Below are 19,926 nucleotides of genomic sequence, written 5' to 3' on the forward strand. Positions count from 1 at the left end.
TTCGGAATAACTTCGGATTGCGAGAGTATTTTATGCAATCACTATCGCAAACGAAAAACGTTCACTTACAGTAACTTTTGATAGATATGGAATTTTTCAATTTTGTTTGAAATTCTGCAAGAATCGTAGAATTTTATAAACGTATGTGTGTGTATAGGTTTGGATTTATAAGCTGTGACAGACTGGACTGTAAAAACGAGCGCATGCTGGAAACGACAAACCACCCCAAATTTGAATTGTCTTTGTTTACCGTTTCTTTCTTTTTTTCTTTTCTATTGCCTCTGTGCAAACGTTTTATCGTGATAACTTTTATTAAATTTGACTCTACTACTAACTCGTAATAGTAATGCTAAAATCTAATATAATCAGATTTCTTTTTCTGTTCTTTTTTAAATTTTGTTCGAAACACAAAACCACAAAAAATTCTAATATAATACACAAACGTTATAGGAATATGAACAGTGTGCTTCTTACAGTAACATTCTCACAGTTACATTTCAACGTATTGCCGTGTTATCCATTAGATATATGTCGTACCTCTATTCACCCTCATGCCACCGTTAATAGCAGGCAATTCCGTGTTCCCTCGGCTAACCCATGTAATTGAGGCAATGTGTGTTAATCAGAGGGTGCCTCATTTGCCACAGGGTATAGTCCAAATTACTTTTGTTACTTGGAACATCTTGTCCCGGTCTATATATCTATTATTTGATTTTCAAACCTGTTATTTTATTAAAGATAATGCTACCAGATTCCACGTGTAATGCTTACGTATTTATATACGTATTTATTATTAAAAACTTTATTGAAAAATGCCACAAACAAATTCTCATCAAATTTATTTAGTTTTTATTCGGTCTAGATATTTAGAATTACAAATGTCTATATTATTATTTTACTCAGTATTTGTATATATATATATTAGAAAATAGAAAAGGTAAAGAAGCAGAAAGTCGTTCGAAACAGATCTTTTTGAATGCGGTTGACGTGTAAAGGTATAGAAGTACCTTAAATAAGACGGAAGTGTCATAATTCTGTCGCTGTTACGTGAAGGAAGCAATCGAGTTGACATATGTTATTCTCACATGGAGATAAATGTATATTGTTACGAGCGAGCCAAAAGACGTTTTGGAAAATATGCAAAACGAGTAGGCCGTTTCTAGGCATATAGAACTTGTTGAAAAATAATGACAAACATCTGGCTTAAACGGGAGATCGAATAGAAAATATGCGTTGCACAAGCGTTCTCAAAAGGAATGAACTATTTTGAAGCCGAATTTTATACATTCATTAATAATCTTTCTTAGTTTGAAACTTTTGCGGAGGGAACGGTTCGAAGTTGTTTGAAATTGCTAGCTCACATTTCTACCTACACGCTAATATCGACGTGCTTACGTGGAACACATATATGAACCTTTCAACCCTATCAATTGTTTTCGCCAAATGCATATATGAATTCCTCGGCCAAATTGATGGTTTACGCAGAACGCATATATGAGGCGATAGTTCACAAAGGGTTAATAAAGTTTTGTTATCGTTTCCTAGGCGTAGTGTAATGATAAATAACGTAATATGTCTATACATGTATATATTATACAACAAACTGAAAAATTTGATAATATACCTAAATATTCTTTTAACTTTTTAAGGTCTTATTGTTAGATCAGTGTCATAAAGTTTAAAGGTATTGAACTTAATTATAATAAAGTGGAATTCTTTATTATTTTTTTATTAAATATAATTAAACAAATATTAAGCGGATTCATATAAACATTTTATTTTGTATTTACTTTGTTGCTAATTTATTAATATCATTAGTCATTATATAATTCATTACTTATTATCACAAAGTAACGCTACTCCACGTAAAATCCAATGATCCGGTGATTTGGTGGACGGCAACCAAAGTGGTGTAACCAAGAGATTGTAAGTCCTTTGTGGTTTTTTATACAGTGGGCACTGTTAAATATTATTTTAAAATGTATGAATAACTTTATTATACTTTTTGTATAAATATAGTATTATTAATATTATAAATATTATTTTCATCATTATATTTATAAAGAGTTTCTGAAATATATATTTACTTGATATAATTTAGGATCTTTATCTGGTTTATTATAAAGTGCATAAATATGAACAACTGGCATGTTCACATAGAGAACTTTATTTGCTGACTCACAAAGTATATTATTTCTTCTATCCCACCCAGCACCTTCTAAAATAAGTCCAATCACATATACACCTTCCTAGAAAAAAAATAAGAAATGAAATATATATTCATACAAATATGTGTATAAAATGTGAAACTTACATCTGGTGCAGATTTAATATCATCGGTATAATAACGCAGAACAGAATTATGTAGAGTTACGTTATCTAATGCCCAACCCTCGTGAGCACGTGTTACTTCTTGTCTCATAGCCGTTAAAAATCCTATAAAATTTTATAGAAAATATATTATTGTATCATTCAAAATTACCATTAGATATTTAATCTAAAGAAACCACTTTGCCTTGAGGATTAAAAAATCCGGTCATCCAAAATTTCATAGGTCTACCAATAAATAACCAATTAGAAAGTTGTTGATTTCGTTCCAATAATTCTGTGAACCAAAAACCAAGCGTCGAAGACTCCCACGATCGAACTTTCCAAATTTGAGGTATTCTTGCATCGTACACATTATCGAGAATGTCTCTTAATTGCTATACGGATTTATATATATATAGATATATATGAAGTTTTCTTTTCTCATTATTTTATATAAAAATAAATAATATATCTTTTTTTTTTTTATATAAAAGTTTACCTCATTCATAATTATCACACCTTCTATAGCTAACAATAGATCATTTAGCATTGTGTTTAATAATAAAATGACAACATTTATTCTATCTATCTCTTGTTTCAAAAAAATGTTCATAGGCTGAGTTATACCCATGATATTTATTCTATAAACATTATAAAACAATTTAATATGCATGGAGAAGATATGAATTCACAAAAATAATACAAAAATATGACTTTTCAAACCTTTCTCTAACTACGAATGAATCATATGATGATGGTAATTTGTCTAACATATCTTTTGCTAGTCTAGTTACAACCGTTTCCCGCGATTCTCCACCACCCACCCCTGCTTCCTTTGGTTGAATAGATATTATAATATCTAACACAGATTGTGTTGTATTACTTTGATATCTATTTTAATAAAAATATATTTATAGAAAAATGACCTTTATATATATATACGTATTTTTAAACAATAATAAATTACTAACGTAATATCTGCATTTGAATGAAGTCCATAAACTTGTGGAGGATCTATTGAAGCCATAGAGTCTATTACCTTTAAGTAATCAGTAACATTACTATAGTTTAATACTGGATAACCTTTATAAAATTCAAAATCTTCAGTAAAAAGTGCATCTGAAAACCACACTTTTGAAAATGTGTTCAATAATCGTTTATCGTAATCATCTGTAACTCGACCTCCGTATTGTACTTCACCTATCATATACCTGCACAAAGTATAAAATATTATTGATACACATTATTTAACAGACTTAATTTAATTTGTTAAGATTTTTTAAAGATACCTAACAGTCTGCCAGCTTATACCACGTTTAGGATCAAAATCACTCAAGTGATTGTTCATAAACATACAAGATGCCAACCAATCAGCAGAATTGAATTCATAAGGTATATTCCATCCAAGTGGACCGAACTTACGTCTTTCTTGTACTACACTATGTAAAAATGATACTACATATATTAATGGTATGTATTGAACAGCATCACATTGATCTAACATTATTTGATTCATTCCACTGTATGTAGCTGTTAAGCCAGCTTTTATTCCTAGAATAAAAATGTAATTAAACAATTATAATAAAATATTGTTAATTAGATGAAAAAAAATAAAAAAGAACAACCTTGTGGTGGCTCATATGTAAACTTGATAGACATTTGTAAAAGAGAAATAGGAAAATCTTTATGTGGTTCTGTTGTAATCCATATACGAAAATCGGGATGAGGAGATTGCATTTCCAAAAGAAAAGTAACCATCTCATTCATATAATCTAAACCTAAATGACAATTTTGACAAAGTACCCAAAAACCCTGAAAAGTTAAATTTTAAATAGATTCATATTTCACGAAATAATTACCACATAGTATATTTATAAAACATTTAACGAACATCAGTCATAGCGCTACTAAGCAATTTTCGTGCATGCACTTCTTGACCTTGTCCCATCGATATACTTTGGCATAAAATTTCCATATTTTTTGCTAATTGTTCAATGCTTGGACTAGGATCTGATCCCATACTTAGAAAACATATCATAGGTGTATCAGGTCTTGATTCACTATGCATCACATCCAGAAGTGTAATAACTGCTTCTGCATACTGTGCACCTAAAGAACTTGCTATATATTTACGAGATTGTGAAAGAGTTCGATCCATACACCATGCTCTATAAAAAATTGTATTGTAGACATGTTTTTTAATTTATATATATATACAGTTATAAAAGTTCGCAAATATAAAAACCTTATAATAAGTAAGCGGCGAAAAGTATCTAAATTATGATAACCATCTGGTATAATTTCCTCTTCCGGAGCGTCTTTATCGAACCAAAGCTTCCAAAGCTTTTCAGAAGCAGGTATTTGTGCTAATATATATTGAAACTGTTTCAAAGCTGATAGAGCAACTAAATGTAACCATGTTACGTCTGTAATCCATTTGCAAGGTTTTGGTCGTACAGTCTTTAAATCTAAAGCAGCACCACCTTTAATAAAGAATTCAAATTCTTCGTGAGTTATGCTTCCACGTTGAAGATCAATTTTCAATGTCATTAATAAAATAAACATGAATTTGTGTATTTCATATAAACCACGAGCTTTGTATTTAAATATTTCATATGTTAGATATTCAATAACATAATTAATTCTTTTTTGGATAACAGGACTTTTTTCTGATCTGAAACATATTGCATGTTTTTATTTTATTTTACATTCTTATACACATTATATCATTTATAAATTAAACTAACCGTGCTATTGAAATATCAAAACGTTCCAAAAATTGTACAAGAGATGTTTGATACATCGAATTAACATTTGCCATATCACAAATTAAGAAATATAAAACACTTCCTCGAGTAGCAATTGGCCTATATTCTTCACGAGCGGCGTCAATTTTAATTTCTGTTTTCCTTGCGATATTTAATTTCTCATTAACTTCTGCAGCTGTTTGCTTTGTTGTATTTAATACTGTCATTAATTCTACATCTTCGATCAAGGGACCCTTTAAACATTCTTATATTTATTTTAATACTTGTTTATTATAACATATGCACAAAAATAAATAAGGATACATAAATGTACCTGGACAGTTGTTAATTTATGTAAAAGATTTGTTTCTAATTCTGTGATTTTTCTTTTATTAGCAGTTACATCTGCAATTAGTTGTACTCTTTCAGTCTCTAATTCTTCCTCTTCCGTTAAAATAACTCTTCCTAACAATTGATCTTCCAGACCTATAAAATTATATAGTTATTATTCTAATTATAAATGACAACTGTAAGGATTCGCTAATATACAGAATAATAAAAATTGTACCTTTCATTGTTACAGTAAAATCGATTATTGAAACACGTGCGAACACTTCTGGATTATACGAAGGATTTGGCAACTTCGTTGTAATGTAAAGTCTAAAATCTTCGCTAACGTCTACTTCCTTATCGCCTAATTTTACCTACGATAAGACAAAAATAAAAAGATACTGATTTATTCAAATATATAAAAACTATACAATTATATGGTTACTTTAAATGTAGTTCCTATCTTTATGAAATTTTTTTCCAGTAAATTATCAAGAACAGGATCTAATTCTTCTCCCACATCTTCAATAAGTAATGGGCGACCAAGTGATACAGAATCTTCTAAGTGATTTCTAAAGTATTTATGAGATAAGAGTGTTACCTATAATGAAAAATGCATGGATTGATAACAAAAAACATTTATATGCATTTTTATTTTATTTATGTGTGCACATATTCAAATAATTACAATAATACCTACTTGTAAATCAAAATCCTTTTCTTTGTTCTTAATCCATGATTTGCCTTGTAACTGTGGGTCAATTAAAAGTGCATATCTAGTTGCTTTTGTCACTATTATACCATTTTGAATAGATAATTCATCAGTGGGTAAACCTTGTAAATTCCATTCTCCTATCTACATAAAATAACATTTAACGTAAACATTATGTACGTTCAAATTAAAAACACAATTGTAAGTATAAAATAAATCAACGAATCTCACTGTTGCTGTATCTGTCAACACATCAACAATGTTTATCGTCTTAGAACATGGAATTTTTTTATCTCGAAGAAAATCAAACCACTTTCGCTGTAGCAATAGACGGATTTCTTGATTAAACGGGCCACAATAGGAAAGAAATCCAGTTAATATTACAACATTTCCAACAAGTCGCTCGATTTCAGATTTAAACATAGCTACTTGTTCTGTCCATCTTATTCTTTCACCAGACAATCCTTCAATCATAGCAGTTGCTGTATTAGTTTTAGCTTGGCATGCATCAGCTTGATCAACTATTACCTAAAAGTAAACATATGCAATTATAAATTTAGGACTACAAACCAAACATGTTAGCATCATGTTTTACCTGTCTTTCTTGCATCACAGCATCATACTCTTGCTGGACATATTTTAAATCTTCATCCTTTTCTTTTAATAAAGCTTCTGCTTGACGTAAATTTCGATTAGCTCTTTCATACTTTCCTTCCTGTACGACTAAATTTGCCTTTAATGGAAGCACGTCTTTATTTATTCCATAAAAAGCTACCATTGCAATGGTCCATTGTATTAGGCCAGCTACATTACCACAGGCCTGTTTTGCAGCTTCATATGTATATAAAGGATAATTTAAATATGGATACATTAAATCTACAATTTCTCCGTTAATATTATCTTTAGGAAATTGTTGCAAGTTGTACAAAAATCTAGTATCAGTCATGACCTGTATTAAATAAATTTCAAAATTTATTCAACATATTATTATATATGAATATTATATAATATAATATAATTAACATTATTTATTATAAAAACTTGTATTATAATTATCAATTATGTACTTTAAATGCTTCAGTCCAGGAGACTGTTAAGAATTGGTGTTCTGGATCTGGCTTAACACGTTCTAACTTTTTCCCAAATAATATCAACACACAATCCATAATCAAAGTAATTAAATAGGGTGGTTTTGCTAATTTGCGTACTGTTGCGATATCGGATGCTTTTATAGTCTAACAAAATATTTTATATCTTTTTGTACGTGTAAATATTATAATTAAAACAATATCTATAACTAGAGTAGATATTTTGAATACCTGCAATGCAGCCTCTGCTTCTAATAATGCTGGTTCTGCAGCTTTCAATTTTTTTTCTGCTACTATTTTATCTGCAGCAATTACCTTCAATAATGCTTCAGCTTGATTTTTTGTTACCTGTACTGTTGCCTTCACTGTTTCTGCTTCTCTTTTCTTCTCATCAACAACAGCTAAAATCTGTAAAATAGTATATAATTTTTAATGATTATGAAAAAGAGAAATATTTTTGGCGATAGAAATACATACAGATTCCACTTGTATATTCTTTTCAGCGATTTCTTGCAAATTTTTTTCTAATACTTTTCGTAATTCATCAACTTGTACAGTAGCATCAACTAGCTTACTTAAACCACTACTCATACGACTAGCAAGCATATTAATATTATCCAAATTTTCTTTGTAAATCTTTTTATATCCAGTAAGAAATGTTAGAAATGACTTTGGTGTAACGTATGTTTGTCGACGGAACCTTTTGGATGTTAAGATTCAAATAATTATTAAATACATTCAAACTCAATTATAGATCAATGATAAATCATAAATTTGTAAATACCTATTGAAGTATTCTATACAAATATCATTAACGTCGTCTTGAACATCACCCATTACTTGAATTAAATTTTGTTTTACTTCAAAAGTACACTCAATTTCGAACGTTCTTAAAATATGTTGACCTACTTGATACAACGCATCTTTAGGCCATTTAGCAAACCAATTCATTGTACAGCCAGATATAAGTGCAGGAAATTTCAATGACCGTAATCTGAATTTTTCTCCAACCTATGATACAAAAATAAAACAATAATATAATATTTTATTGAACATAGAGTTCAAAATTAAATAAAAAAAAAGTCAGCACAAATTAGAAATCTTACTGGTGAAAAACATAAAGCTATATGCAAATGATCTCGTGCTCGAGTTATAAAATAATCATAGAGATTATCCTGCGTTGGAGGTCTTTTAGGATCATGTTTTTTCATGATTGGTGTGACTGCTGAATAAATATCTTCTAATTCATCCTTAGGAAATAGGCCAGCAATTTCGCCTACACTTAAAATATTATTGATATACTCAAGAAAAGCTTCATCTTTAATCTCATTATCAGTAAATATAAATGTCAATCCCTTGCTAACGGTACCAGTTTCACGATACAATTTTTTTAAGTCATCCATTAAACTTGCCACATTATAAATTCTGAAAATATTATGTTTTTGTTATTGCTCCTCCATTATACAATTAACACATAAAATGATTATAAATTAAAAAGTACTAACCTAGATAAAGTTATTTGGAAAAATGTAAAACCTGCAATGAAGGAAGCTAATCTTGTTAAACTTTGTTTGCCAGATCCTCCAACGCCTACCAACATTGCGTGTCCTCTTGGTACTCCTAATATTCTTGATATTCGTATTAAATGTATAAGAGCATCATGGAATAAAACTAAATCAAGGTGTATTCCACGTATGTACTCATTAAACTGCTCCATATTTTGCTTAACTCTTGTTATAACTACCTCATAGCTATAATAAAATTAATATATCTAAATTAAAACACAGCTTATATATAGAATACAACTCTTACTCAATATAAATGAATACACCTACACACCTTGGTATCTCTTCATAAATTTTTGGCGCTTCAAAAACAAAATCCTCTGGTTCATCACCTGTTGGTTCTGGAGGATCACGCAAAAAATTAACAAAATATGTTTCTACATCTTCATAATATTGAAAATCTGAACCCAAAATTTCTTCTGCAGTTTGCTTTAATGCATTGCCAAACCATTCATTATCTTCAGTAGTTATAAATTTATCAGATATTACGCGAGTGCACTCGTGACCCCAAAGTTTTAATAACATTGTAATAGTTTCACATTCGGCTTTTTTAATTCTAAGAATACCTTCCCAAATACGTGATAAATCTCTTAAATTAAAAACATAATGAAATTTTGCTGGTGTAGGTAACATTTTTACTTTGGTTTTTTGCCATAAAATTCGTGTTAAAGGTACTAATTTTGGCAGAAAATTCACAATCTCTTCAGAAAATCTGGTCAAGCAAAAGTATCCTTGGCCAATCTTACCTAAATAAAAATAATAAATATTAAATATATGTAAGAAAGAAAAAGAGATAAAAAATATATATTCCACGTAATTGTATAATATATTTTTTAAATAATTAAATAAACACAAAAATCTCACCAAAAATAGCATCCATCGATTTATTGGACGGTAAGGTGCAATTAAAAATATTAAATTGTCGCTTTAATCTTGCTGGTATATCATTTCTACCACCTCCTGGATGAATCATGGCAGCAAGTATCATAATATCTTCTAATGTACAAAAGTCACCAGGTTTGTCTAATGAATAAAACCCTTTGTATTCCATTAATTGACGAACAATCTCATTTGTTATTTGATCACCCCATTCATTTATTAAAGGCATATTTATATCATCTATGAAAATAGTAAGTTTTCGTCCACTAGGAGGTCCATAAGTATTCCCAACTCGCTTTTCAACATAACTTTCAAATACTCTCTAGAAATAGATATTTATTTATACTTATATTTGCACATAAATATATTATTCATATTTGTATTTAATGTTTTTGTTGCAATTACTTGAACCATATTAGGTGTAGAAGCCGATGAAAAATTAAAGGATTTTTGAAGATGATATTCCGGATCAAAATTAGACATATAACTTTTAACCATAACTGTTTTTGCAGTTCCTTGCTCTCCTATGTACGATATGATACTTGACAATTCATAAAAGATATATAAACGAAATATAAAAACACTTATTAGTAAAAATATATTATTTTACCAATTAGAAGAACTGCTTTCTCTTGTTTCGCTATTATATCGATTAAAAATAATGTTCTTGTATTATCTACATTAGGAACTAATATTTTATAATATTCTAAGACATGATCTGATGGATATTCAAATTCTGGAACCCTTTCGTTCCAATGTATCCAATGTCCGTAATCGGATACTAAATATTCGAAAATTGTTTCATCTTCCTAAAATATATTAATATACGTATATTATGTAATAAATAAAATTAAAAATATTTTTATTAACTTCTATAATTGGCCAATTTAAACGCGATTTATGAGCTACGAAAAATTCTTGTAAGGCATAACGTGCATCAAGTTCTAATACTGCTCCTAGACTCCACATAACAGAAAATAAGAATATTTTTTCTATATGGGCATTAGTTAATACTCCTGAAAATTATAAAGCATAACAAGATTAATGTCGAATACCACATTGTTATTACATATGTAGATAACTCTTGTGTGTACTTACTACTAGTATCATTGTCTGTTAGTAAACCATTTAATAGATCAATAGATTGACGTATGTAAAGGGCTTCTAAAATCATCATCTTCGCCTCAAGTTTTGTTAAAACAAAAGTAAGAGCATCGTCATATATTTTGTGGAATAGTATACGTAATGTATTCGCTTCTTGATTTGGGCGTGTCTTTAGCCAGGCCTAAATATATTAATAATTAACAAATTGTGAAATCTTTAGTTCCAAAATAAATATTAAGACTCACCTCTAATATTTTATACCATTTTAATACAGAAGAACTAATGAAGACCATTCCCATGCGTGATATCGTCGCTGGCGATGCATTATCAACATTATCTGGTTCAAATACTAATTTACTAGTTAGAGACATAATTATACGATCTCCATTTGCTAAAGTTAATGTTTTATTGTCATCTAGTACTGAATTTAAATTTTCAATCCACACTGCATCAACTGGTCCATCTAACACAATCCATAAATGGTCTGCTTTTTTCGTTTGAACAGATCTTCTCCATATTGTTGAAAATATACCATCTGTCCAATCATTTGTAGCAACATCCAATTTACCAAACATTTGTGATGCTGTAATAGCCTAAAGTAAATAGTATAGATCATAATATCTTTTAAAATTTATAAAAAATAATAATATTAAAATATTTATTATGCATACTTTTGGATTCATCCTAATTTCTTTATGAGGTATACCCATTTCTGTTAGAGCTTTCATTAACGCCCACATACATCGAGTTTTCCCAGATCCTGTAGGACCAAGCACCATCAGACCATGACGAACTAAAGATGTTTCATATAGCTAAATATTTAATATAGTTAATAAATATTTACTTATAAAAGTGTTAATTATTAATACGTTACCTACAATAACTACTTTCTTACTTGAATAGTTTTTAAATTCCATTCAGGATGATTCATTATTCCTAAATCAATCGTAGCATTTTCTATTTCTTTTTGTAACTCCTTATACGTTTGTACCGTTAATTTGATTCCTGGAAACATGTCTTCAATGAGTGACATAAACAAAGGTTCATCTTCGTCTACTAATTTCGATAAATTCATGTCCCTAAAAAAAATAAAGTATCATTAATATAACTATGTTTATTATATTTTGGATAATTTATTTCACATCCATAATAAATTCATTATACCGAAGTACTCTCATCAACGTTGTTTCCTCTGATTCATCAGGACGTGCACGTTTTTGTGCTCCAAGCGTTCGCAAACACGATAAAATGTTACGTAAACCAAAATCATAATGCACTTGTTTACTAAGTTGCTCTTCACATAATGAATATAATGTAAAAAATTTCCGTGCTAACATGGTATTTTGTATAAAACCACAAGCTGCCAGTTTCACGCGCATGATTATCTAAAAAGGATAAAGTTAAATCAAGATTAATAAGCTTTCTGTATAAACTCTAATAAAAATGTAAATAATATTTAATTACCTGCCTATCTGGGACCATCATAGCCACACTTCTAAATTGTATTTTCAAATTTTCTGGTAATTCTTGTCGTCCAGCATAGCCTGGATTCATTGTAATAAATATTCCAACTTCGTAATTAAGTTTATATGTTTCACCATCACTATAAATAACATTAAAATCAATATTTATATATATATTTGATTTAAAAATATAATTTTATTTTATTTTAGTATTACCTAAAGAGAAAATATGTTTTTCTTTCTTTTCTTGCATTAAGCACAATTGCTATTTGTTGAGCAGCAACAGAAAGTACAGGTAATTCTATCCTATTGAATTCATCAAAACAACCCCAAATACCTGCTTGTGCCAGTCCCTTAAATATTCTACCCAAACCACGGAAATCCATTTGATCAGAACAATTAAACACGACAACATATTTTCCTAATGCTTTACCCATATCTTTAGTAGTTTCAGTTTTTCCAGTGCCAGCAGGACCTGCTGGTGCACCACCAAAATTCATACCTATATAAATAATAAATAAACATAATAATAGTATGCAATATAATATCATCAATATAAATTTATGCTTTCACAGTTCTTACCAACAGCTTGTGCAAGTGTTATATAACATCTATCTGTAAGAGGTGTTATAACAAGTCTATCAGTACAGCCCAAAAATTCATTTTGGTAAATGAATTCTACATCTGTAATTCTTATCAAAATTTCTTCCTTGTCATCATCATAATAGAATCTAGATTGTTTCAGCCATTCAAAATCTTGTATATTTCGAATTTTGGAACGATATAATTCATCAAATATATCTCTGAAATATTTTGAAATTTCAATTTAAATTAGGTATAATCACACATAATTATAACGTTTTAAAAATATATTATAGATTGTACATTTAACAACAAAATATTTTCTACACTTTCCTATAAAATTATTTGTTTTACCTTTGATGCACATGAATTGTTATCAAAACTTCATATTTTTGTCTAGAATATGGTGTAAGATCTCTTACAGTTACTTCTATCAAAATATTTAATAAATCCAAAAACCATTCGTTAGTTTTACGCATGATGGTTTTATCTCGTTTTGATGCATTCATTGCTGCTTCAGAATCACGAGTCCACAAAACTTGAAGGGCAAGCAATGCAACCTGATCAAATTTTATCTATTAGTAAAATATATATATACATATATATATATATATATATATATATATATTAAATAATATTTTATAAAGCTTTATTACCTGTAATACAGAATTATCTATTAATGCTAGAATATCAAAATCAGGAATATTCAATAGGGTCATTCCATATGAAATTGCAGCAGCAACAGATATCTGATGTATAAATAGAAATGTATTTAACCATTTTTCTACACCACCTAAACATACTACTACTTTTTCAAGTACGATTTTCTCTTTTTCACGAGAATACATTGCTATAATATTCTCATAATCCTTTGTAGAAAACTCCAACTATTAGAAATAAAGATATATTTAATAAATAAAATTTATTATAGATTATATTCGCATGTAATCACCTCTGCAACGTTATCAAAAAAGCCATTTAAATAATTTTGTATAGTGTGACAATCAGCAGCTTGTCCAAGAATTTCCAATAATGTTGGATCAGATATGAAACAAAATCTTGGAAATATAACACGTTTTGTTTCCAGATACCTGTTTAAATAATATTTTAATATTAAACCAAATAATATTAAAGTGCTTATATCATATTTTTAAATTCTATTTACACACCCACTAAGAGATTTCTGACAAGATTCTAACTGTTCTAATAAATAAGGTAAGAGTTGACCCATAGTTTCATCTTCTGTACATGTTTCCACTGCATTTAACTTATCACGTGCACGATTCATAAGTTTAACCCATGACTTATCAATTGACTATTTAAATACATTTAAATAATTTATTACTACTATACTATATCAGATCTATTAATATCTATTAATAGATAAAATTATAAATAAAACATACTTAATTATTATGATATTTCAAATTATTTTTATAAGCTGTTTATCTTTTATTATTTTATTTTTTCTTACATTAAAGCGTTTTGCTTCAGCTGGAAGTTGTTTTGATATATCACCACCAATGAATACAGCCTCTAAATATGCCCATAGATTCTGAACAATTAACCAAGTGGACAATATTTCTGACGTATTACTTAATTTCCTTTGCCATAATTGTATATCTTTCTTGAAATGTGTGTTATATCTATATTATAAATTCCATTATATGTTTCTATATATATATATATATAAGTAAATATCTTCTATTCAAGAGAAAATTTCATGAAATTTATACCGGTTTGCCATTAAAGAACTGATCACCATCAAACTATCTTCAAGTTGAGATATTATTTCAGCTGTTTCAGCTCCTTTAAGTAATAATTCTCCTCTTTGTTTAAAATGAGAAAACTGTAAATTTACAATAGCCCAATCCGCAATCACTTGTCTTAGTTTACTCTCTATTTCTGTTTCTTTCACTGCACTAATGCATATATCCTAAAATATAAACGATGTGCTGGATAAAAATATAAAATATAATAAAACGATAATATATAATATTAATCATAAATAGTGAATAAATTAAAGAATTAATTTAAATTTAATAAAACACACATACCTCAACGTCATCCTTATACTTTAATAAAGGTGCCTCTAAGACGTTCGCTAATGTAAATGTTTCAGATTCTACATCAAAAAAAAATTTACATAACTTAGACATCCGTTCCCAATGTCGACCTTTCATAGCCTTATTCGCCATCATTTCGAGTAATGGGCATGTCTCATTAAAATCATCAATTTTTTTCTTTAAATCAATATAAGCAGGCCAATCCCTCATACCTTTAGGTAATCTTCGACATCTAAAATTAAATAATAATAAAAACATTAATATTATGTTTATCAAATATTTATTTAAAACTAATACTTTAAAATATTTCTCTTATTATCTTTTCTTACTTATTTTGAAATTCTGCTAATTCAGCTACAATCGATTCAATATCAATATCAGACCAAGATACATTGTAGTAACTATCTATCGTTCTCATAACTTGTAAATATAATGAATATAATTTTTGTAACAAATTAAGTTCTCTTTTCCTGTATTGTAATTCAGGATATTCTCTGACGGGTATTCCAAATAAAGTTTCACCACTGCTATAAGTTTCATACCTATTCCATAACTCGTCAAAACGTCCTTGAAATGCTGTAACTCTATTATCCAATAATAAGTTAAAATGTATGATAATTTCAAAATATTAAGTAACAAACCTTTCACTAGCTTCTGCTGCTGATAATCCTTCAATCATTGGACCTTCTAACTCAAAGTCCATATCAAATTGTTTAACATCATCTATAAGAATAGCAACACCTTCTACTAATTCTGTTTTTAATGGCTCTTGCATCTCGCATATAGTTTCTTGAACTTGCTTTGCCTAAATAGATATTTCAAGTTTTATTAATATTATCTTCGATAATAAATTATAATTTTGGACTAGTTACATAAAAATACATCTTTCTCTATAATATTTTAATAATTAATAATTTTCTATTATAAAAAACCAATAGTATTATATACCATGTCCAACATATTGTTAAAATCGTAACGTAAACTATCTACTACATCTTGTTCTTCTTTTAATACATCGATGTTAAACACTCCCATCAAAGTATAAGTTTCTTCAATTAAAATCAATTCCATGTCGAAAGTTATAAAATCATCTCGTATTGTACCCAAACATCTCATGGCAATACGTACATCTTCTAAATCTCTAATAGTTCTAATAAGAACTTTATTTTTTTCATTAATATACTCAGTAATTTTCATCAATTTATTTTTATAATTAATAGACAATATAGATCCTAGTAATTTTTTCCATGCATTTGCTTCTACCGAAAGGGCAAGCTTCAACTTTTCTATAATTTAAATTTAAATTATAATCGAAATTATAATTATAATAAAATGTAAATAAATAATTTGTAAAATCACCATACCCATTCTAATTTCTATAGGACCAACAATATGCAAGTCTGGGAGATTTTGAATCTCTGTAAACAAATTCTCGTACTCCAAAAATTTTTCCTTTATTTCTTGAATTATTGGTTCGGATTCAACAAATTTGTGTATTATTTGTTCTTTATTCTCATCCCATATGTATGAGTATTTTAGGTATGACTGTCATTTATAAATCCATTAAAGCAATTTATATATATCTATCTTATATAAAGATAATATTATTTTAAATATATATTATTTAAGAAAATTACATTGCCAAGAGCTGTAATGTCATCCTTCAACGTTAAAATGATTCCTTGTAAACCCATAGTAATTCGAATAATTTCCTTGTGATCAGATATAATTTGATAATAATTTTTTAAATCTCTTTTAGTATCTCCTATAAATGAAATAAAAATCAAACTTAACTTACAATTAGTATTATATAGGATATCATGTAAATAAAAAATGTAGAATAAAATTTGTTTATATGACTTTTTTTCGAAAAAAATAAGTTTAAAAATAGGTCAATAAATTTTTATTTTTGTTAAAATATTTTACCCTTAAAATTAATATTCTTATGAGGCAAATGATATCGCTGACCCCATTGAATAATGCTTTTGTGCATATCCATTACACTTATTATAACTTGTTCGAAATTATTTTGCAATTCTTCTATAGATGGAACTGTTACAATATTTGGAATTTGTAAGACAAATTGTGTTAACATAAGTGCAGCATCATTTGATTTGAAATGACTAGAAAGTAAAGAACAACAGAAAGAAGAAATTGAAACCTTGTAAGGATATAATATTTAACAGTTAATATAATATATGGAAATTTATAATAATACCTTGTTGTTTCTACTTTTTTTCTCAATAATTCAAGTGCACCTTTAGTACATTTTATTAAAGCTTCCATCATTTTATTATTAAAATGTGCAAAAAACTCTATGCAATTATGATGTATTTGAGATATTTTAATATTTTTAAAAACAGGAGCAAAACCTAAATGTTAGTACTATAAAACATCAACAACTTTTCATTTCTGGTATACAGAAAATATTACTAAAGAAGAACATTTTTTATTGTTTATTAAATGTGACAAATATATTTACCTAGCTCATACGGTCCACTAGTTAACTTTGTAAGGGATCCAACTTGTTTAGTCAATTGTTCGGTATCCATCCAATCATATTTAATATCTTGAAAACTAGGATCAGTAATAAGATCCATAAATTTATTAATAATCGCTATAACAACTTGTTCAGCCATTGATGACTTATTTTCTAACTCAATAGCAACAATATTAAGAAAAGTCTTATTATCTTTTAAAAAATCAGCTGGTGATTTTGGATAATTATCAATTTTTAATAATATTGTGTTACTTATGAATTCAAGCACTTCATCTATTCTTGCTTCTTTCATATCCCTTATTTCCTTAATAAAATTATGTACTTTTAGAAGCTTTACTTTAACATTTGCACAAGCATCTGATATTTTTAAAGATGCCCAAGAAATAACTGATAAACATGGTTGAAAAGCAATTTCAAGGTCAACCAATGCAATTTTTATCAGATTTAAGAATACAATTGGTATAGATCGTCTAAAAATCATAATAAAAGATACATTTATATATATTAATTAAAATACGTGTATAAAATTACATACCTCAATGCATCATTTTCTTCAATTAAATTTTTAACGGCATCATATGAAAAAAGAATCTTTTCTTTACAAAATGTTATAATTTGTTATAAATCAGGTACTTCCAATCCAAATCTAGACATATGTTCAGATTCCTGTATTACTTCAAAAATAAAAATATCAAAATTTAAACAGTATTTATTTGGTTTTGGATGACGTACGATCAATGGAGCTGATAGAGCTAATCGAACCTAAATAAAGAATTAATTATCAAATAACGTACAATAATATGTAATTAAATGCATATAATTATTACTATTTTATACTTACAATCTCACAAGAGTCATACCATGCTTTATGATATATTATTTCATAATGTATAAAAACGCTGATTATAGCATTGTAGATTTTGATGCAATTTTGCATATATTCGTGAGTTATAACACGTTTACGTGTCTTAAAGATGTCCATTGGTGCTTCAATGCGTCTATATAATTGTCGTATCCAAAATATTCTACCAGCAATAGGTGATATATTACGGGGTATTGGTGGAGAAGATCTATCTTCGTTATATTTATCTCTTATTTCCTCTATTTCCTTTTGATATATCTTTGTAAGTTCTAAATATTTTCTATCAATTCTTAAACATTTTAAATTTAGTTTCTGAAACCTATGTAAATTATGAGATTAAACACAAATTGAATAATGAGCAAAATAATGTTGTGAAAGAAAAATAATATTAAATATTAAAATAAAAATTAAATATTACCTCGCTACCATAATCAAAGCTACTGCAATATTTGGTGTTATAGATACAGTATCATAAAAAAATGTTCTAAGTTCAATTCCAGTTTCTTCTACATTACGCTTAAACTCATCATAATCTGAATTGAAATATGGTTTTCTATGATCTAAAGGATCATAATCTTTGGAGGCAATTTTATGAAAAAAGCTTAGAAATTTAGCATTGAATTTATCTATTCCCTCTAGAGTTGAACTTTGAAGAATAGAGTATGTTAAAGTAATTTCAAGTACATTCATGATCTATAATAAAAATATAATTATATATATAAATATATAGATTATTATTACATATAAATTACAATCGTATAAACACTCACTTTTATTAATCTTTTCGTGAAAGTTTTAAATTTTCCAAAAACATACATTTCTGATACTTCAAATGGTTTTTCATCGACACTTTCCTTTACCTTTTTACACATTTGATCATAATATTCATGATATTGCGTGTAAAGTGCAATACAATCCTAAGATTAAATAAATATTAAAAACTAATTCTTGAATTTTAAATCTATAAAAAAAATATCTATATCATGAAGATTTGAGAAAGTACTTTTATTCTGGATATCATGCTAGATTTAGAATCATGCCAAATGTTTAATGTACCATCTTGTGTTAAATATCTTTTGCAAGCTAAAATCATTTGGTTTGTCATCTATAAAATGTAATATAAAATTTCTACAATGTGAATATATTAATTATATAAATATATAAAGTAGAGTAAATCAGTCAATGAACGAATAAAACAATTTAATACCTTTACAAATACAGCTGTTACCATTCTTCTTGTATTAAAAAATCTTGATGTAGCATAAATCATACGTATAACATACATAAGTGCAGGTAAATATCTTCCTATTTTTGTTGGATCTAATCTATATAATGGTTTTGTAAATTTTTCTAAAGCATATAAGTAACTCACATTGTCTTGAGCTAATATCTGCACTGTTATAACATGGTTGATCAATCTCTTCCATTTCTATATAATTAAACCACGTGATGTTTTTTTAATAAAAATAAAAGTATTTGTATAAAAGTTTACAAAGTTTATAGTAGTGAATATACATACTTTCATCAATTTAGAGTTCGAATGAATTAATAAATCAATAAATGCTTGAGTATATGATGATTTAATACATTCTATAATTGATGAAAATCGGATAAGTAATCGTCTCCAATAAGCAAGTTCACCTGTAGGTCCAATTACTTCAGTTTCTCTTCGTAATTGCTGACTTTCAACAATTGCCTAATACAAAGAATGTATATAC

General features: G+C 27.8%; 1 protein-coding gene and 1 long non-coding RNA gene across 3 annotated transcripts in view; one reads left to right on the top strand and one right to left on the bottom strand.

The window, feature by feature from the left end:
- The window catches only part of LOC122514491, a 779,718-nt gene that overhangs the window by 84,833 nt on the left and 674,959 nt on the right, over nt 1-19,926 (top strand). The window lies entirely within an intron of this gene.
- Nucleotides 1,762-19,897, bottom strand: LOC122514464 (dynein axonemal heavy chain 8). 2 transcript variants are annotated; one of them, XM_043631320.1, is made up of 59 exons: nt 19,728-19,897; nt 19,416-19,637; nt 19,212-19,313; nt 18,979-19,125; nt 18,627-18,901; nt 18,188-18,527; nt 17,882-18,108; nt 17,329-17,816; nt 17,065-17,218; nt 16,773-16,969; nt 16,484-16,611; nt 16,211-16,391; nt 15,795-16,132; nt 15,488-15,651; nt 15,176-15,430; nt 14,838-15,078; nt 14,517-14,716; nt 14,255-14,426; nt 13,950-14,095; nt 13,733-13,871; nt 13,437-13,667; nt 13,135-13,340; nt 12,781-13,001; nt 12,415-12,700; nt 12,200-12,338; nt 11,900-12,120; nt 11,631-11,814; nt 11,407-11,547; nt 10,981-11,328; nt 10,730-10,916; nt 10,502-10,647; nt 10,242-10,440; nt 10,037-10,155; nt 9,617-9,953; nt 9,027-9,498; nt 8,693-8,938; nt 8,294-8,612; nt 7,972-8,198; nt 7,665-7,887; nt 7,419-7,595; nt 7,167-7,334; nt 6,695-7,048; nt 6,331-6,627; nt 6,088-6,243; nt 5,833-5,988; nt 5,626-5,761; nt 5,392-5,543; nt 5,058-5,311; nt 4,556-4,984; nt 4,202-4,478; nt 3,936-4,122; nt 3,600-3,861; nt 3,282-3,521; nt 3,034-3,201; nt 2,810-2,951; nt 2,516-2,705; nt 2,315-2,436; nt 2,088-2,249; nt 1,762-1,959 (listed from the first exon to the last, which is right to left on the bottom strand). In XM_043631320.1, exons 8-59 carry the CDS (start codon nt 17,636-17,638, stop codon nt 1,834-1,836), a joined length of 11,232 nt encoding a protein of 3,743 aa, XP_043487255.1. In that variant the 5' UTR covers nt 17,639-17,816; nt 17,882-18,108; nt 18,188-18,527; nt 18,627-18,901; nt 18,979-19,125; nt 19,212-19,313; nt 19,416-19,637; nt 19,728-19,897; the 3' UTR covers nt 1,762-1,833. The 2 variants fall into 2 exon arrangements, with proteins under 2 accessions (XP_043487255.1, XP_043487256.1); XM_043631321.1 differs by lacking the exons at nt 14,255-14,426; nt 14,517-14,716; nt 14,838-15,078; ... (13 more) ...; nt 19,416-19,637; nt 19,728-19,897 and adding an exon at nt 14,187-14,210.

The sequence above is a fragment of the Polistes fuscatus genome, unplaced genomic scaffold, assembly GCF_010416935.1.
Source record: "Polistes fuscatus isolate 324 unplaced genomic scaffold, CU_Pfus_HIC Scaffold15, whole genome shotgun sequence".
In the NCBI taxonomy this organism is placed as follows: domain Eukaryota; kingdom Metazoa; phylum Arthropoda; class Insecta; order Hymenoptera; family Vespidae; genus Polistes; species Polistes fuscatus.

Coding starts and splice junctions, on each gene's coding strand:
- LOC122514464 (XM_043631320.1), bottom strand. CDS start 17,638: ATGAAAGAAGCAAGAATAGATGAAGTGCTTGAATTCATAAGTAACACA. Junction 2,952..3,033: donor TCATTCGTAGTTAGAGAAAG/GTTTGAAAAGTC, acceptor TAATGTTTATAG/AATAAATATCATGGGTATAA. Junction 2,437..2,515: donor CGGATTTTTTAATCCTCAAG/GCAAAGTGGTTT, acceptor AAAATTTTATAG/GATTTTTAACGGCTATGAGA.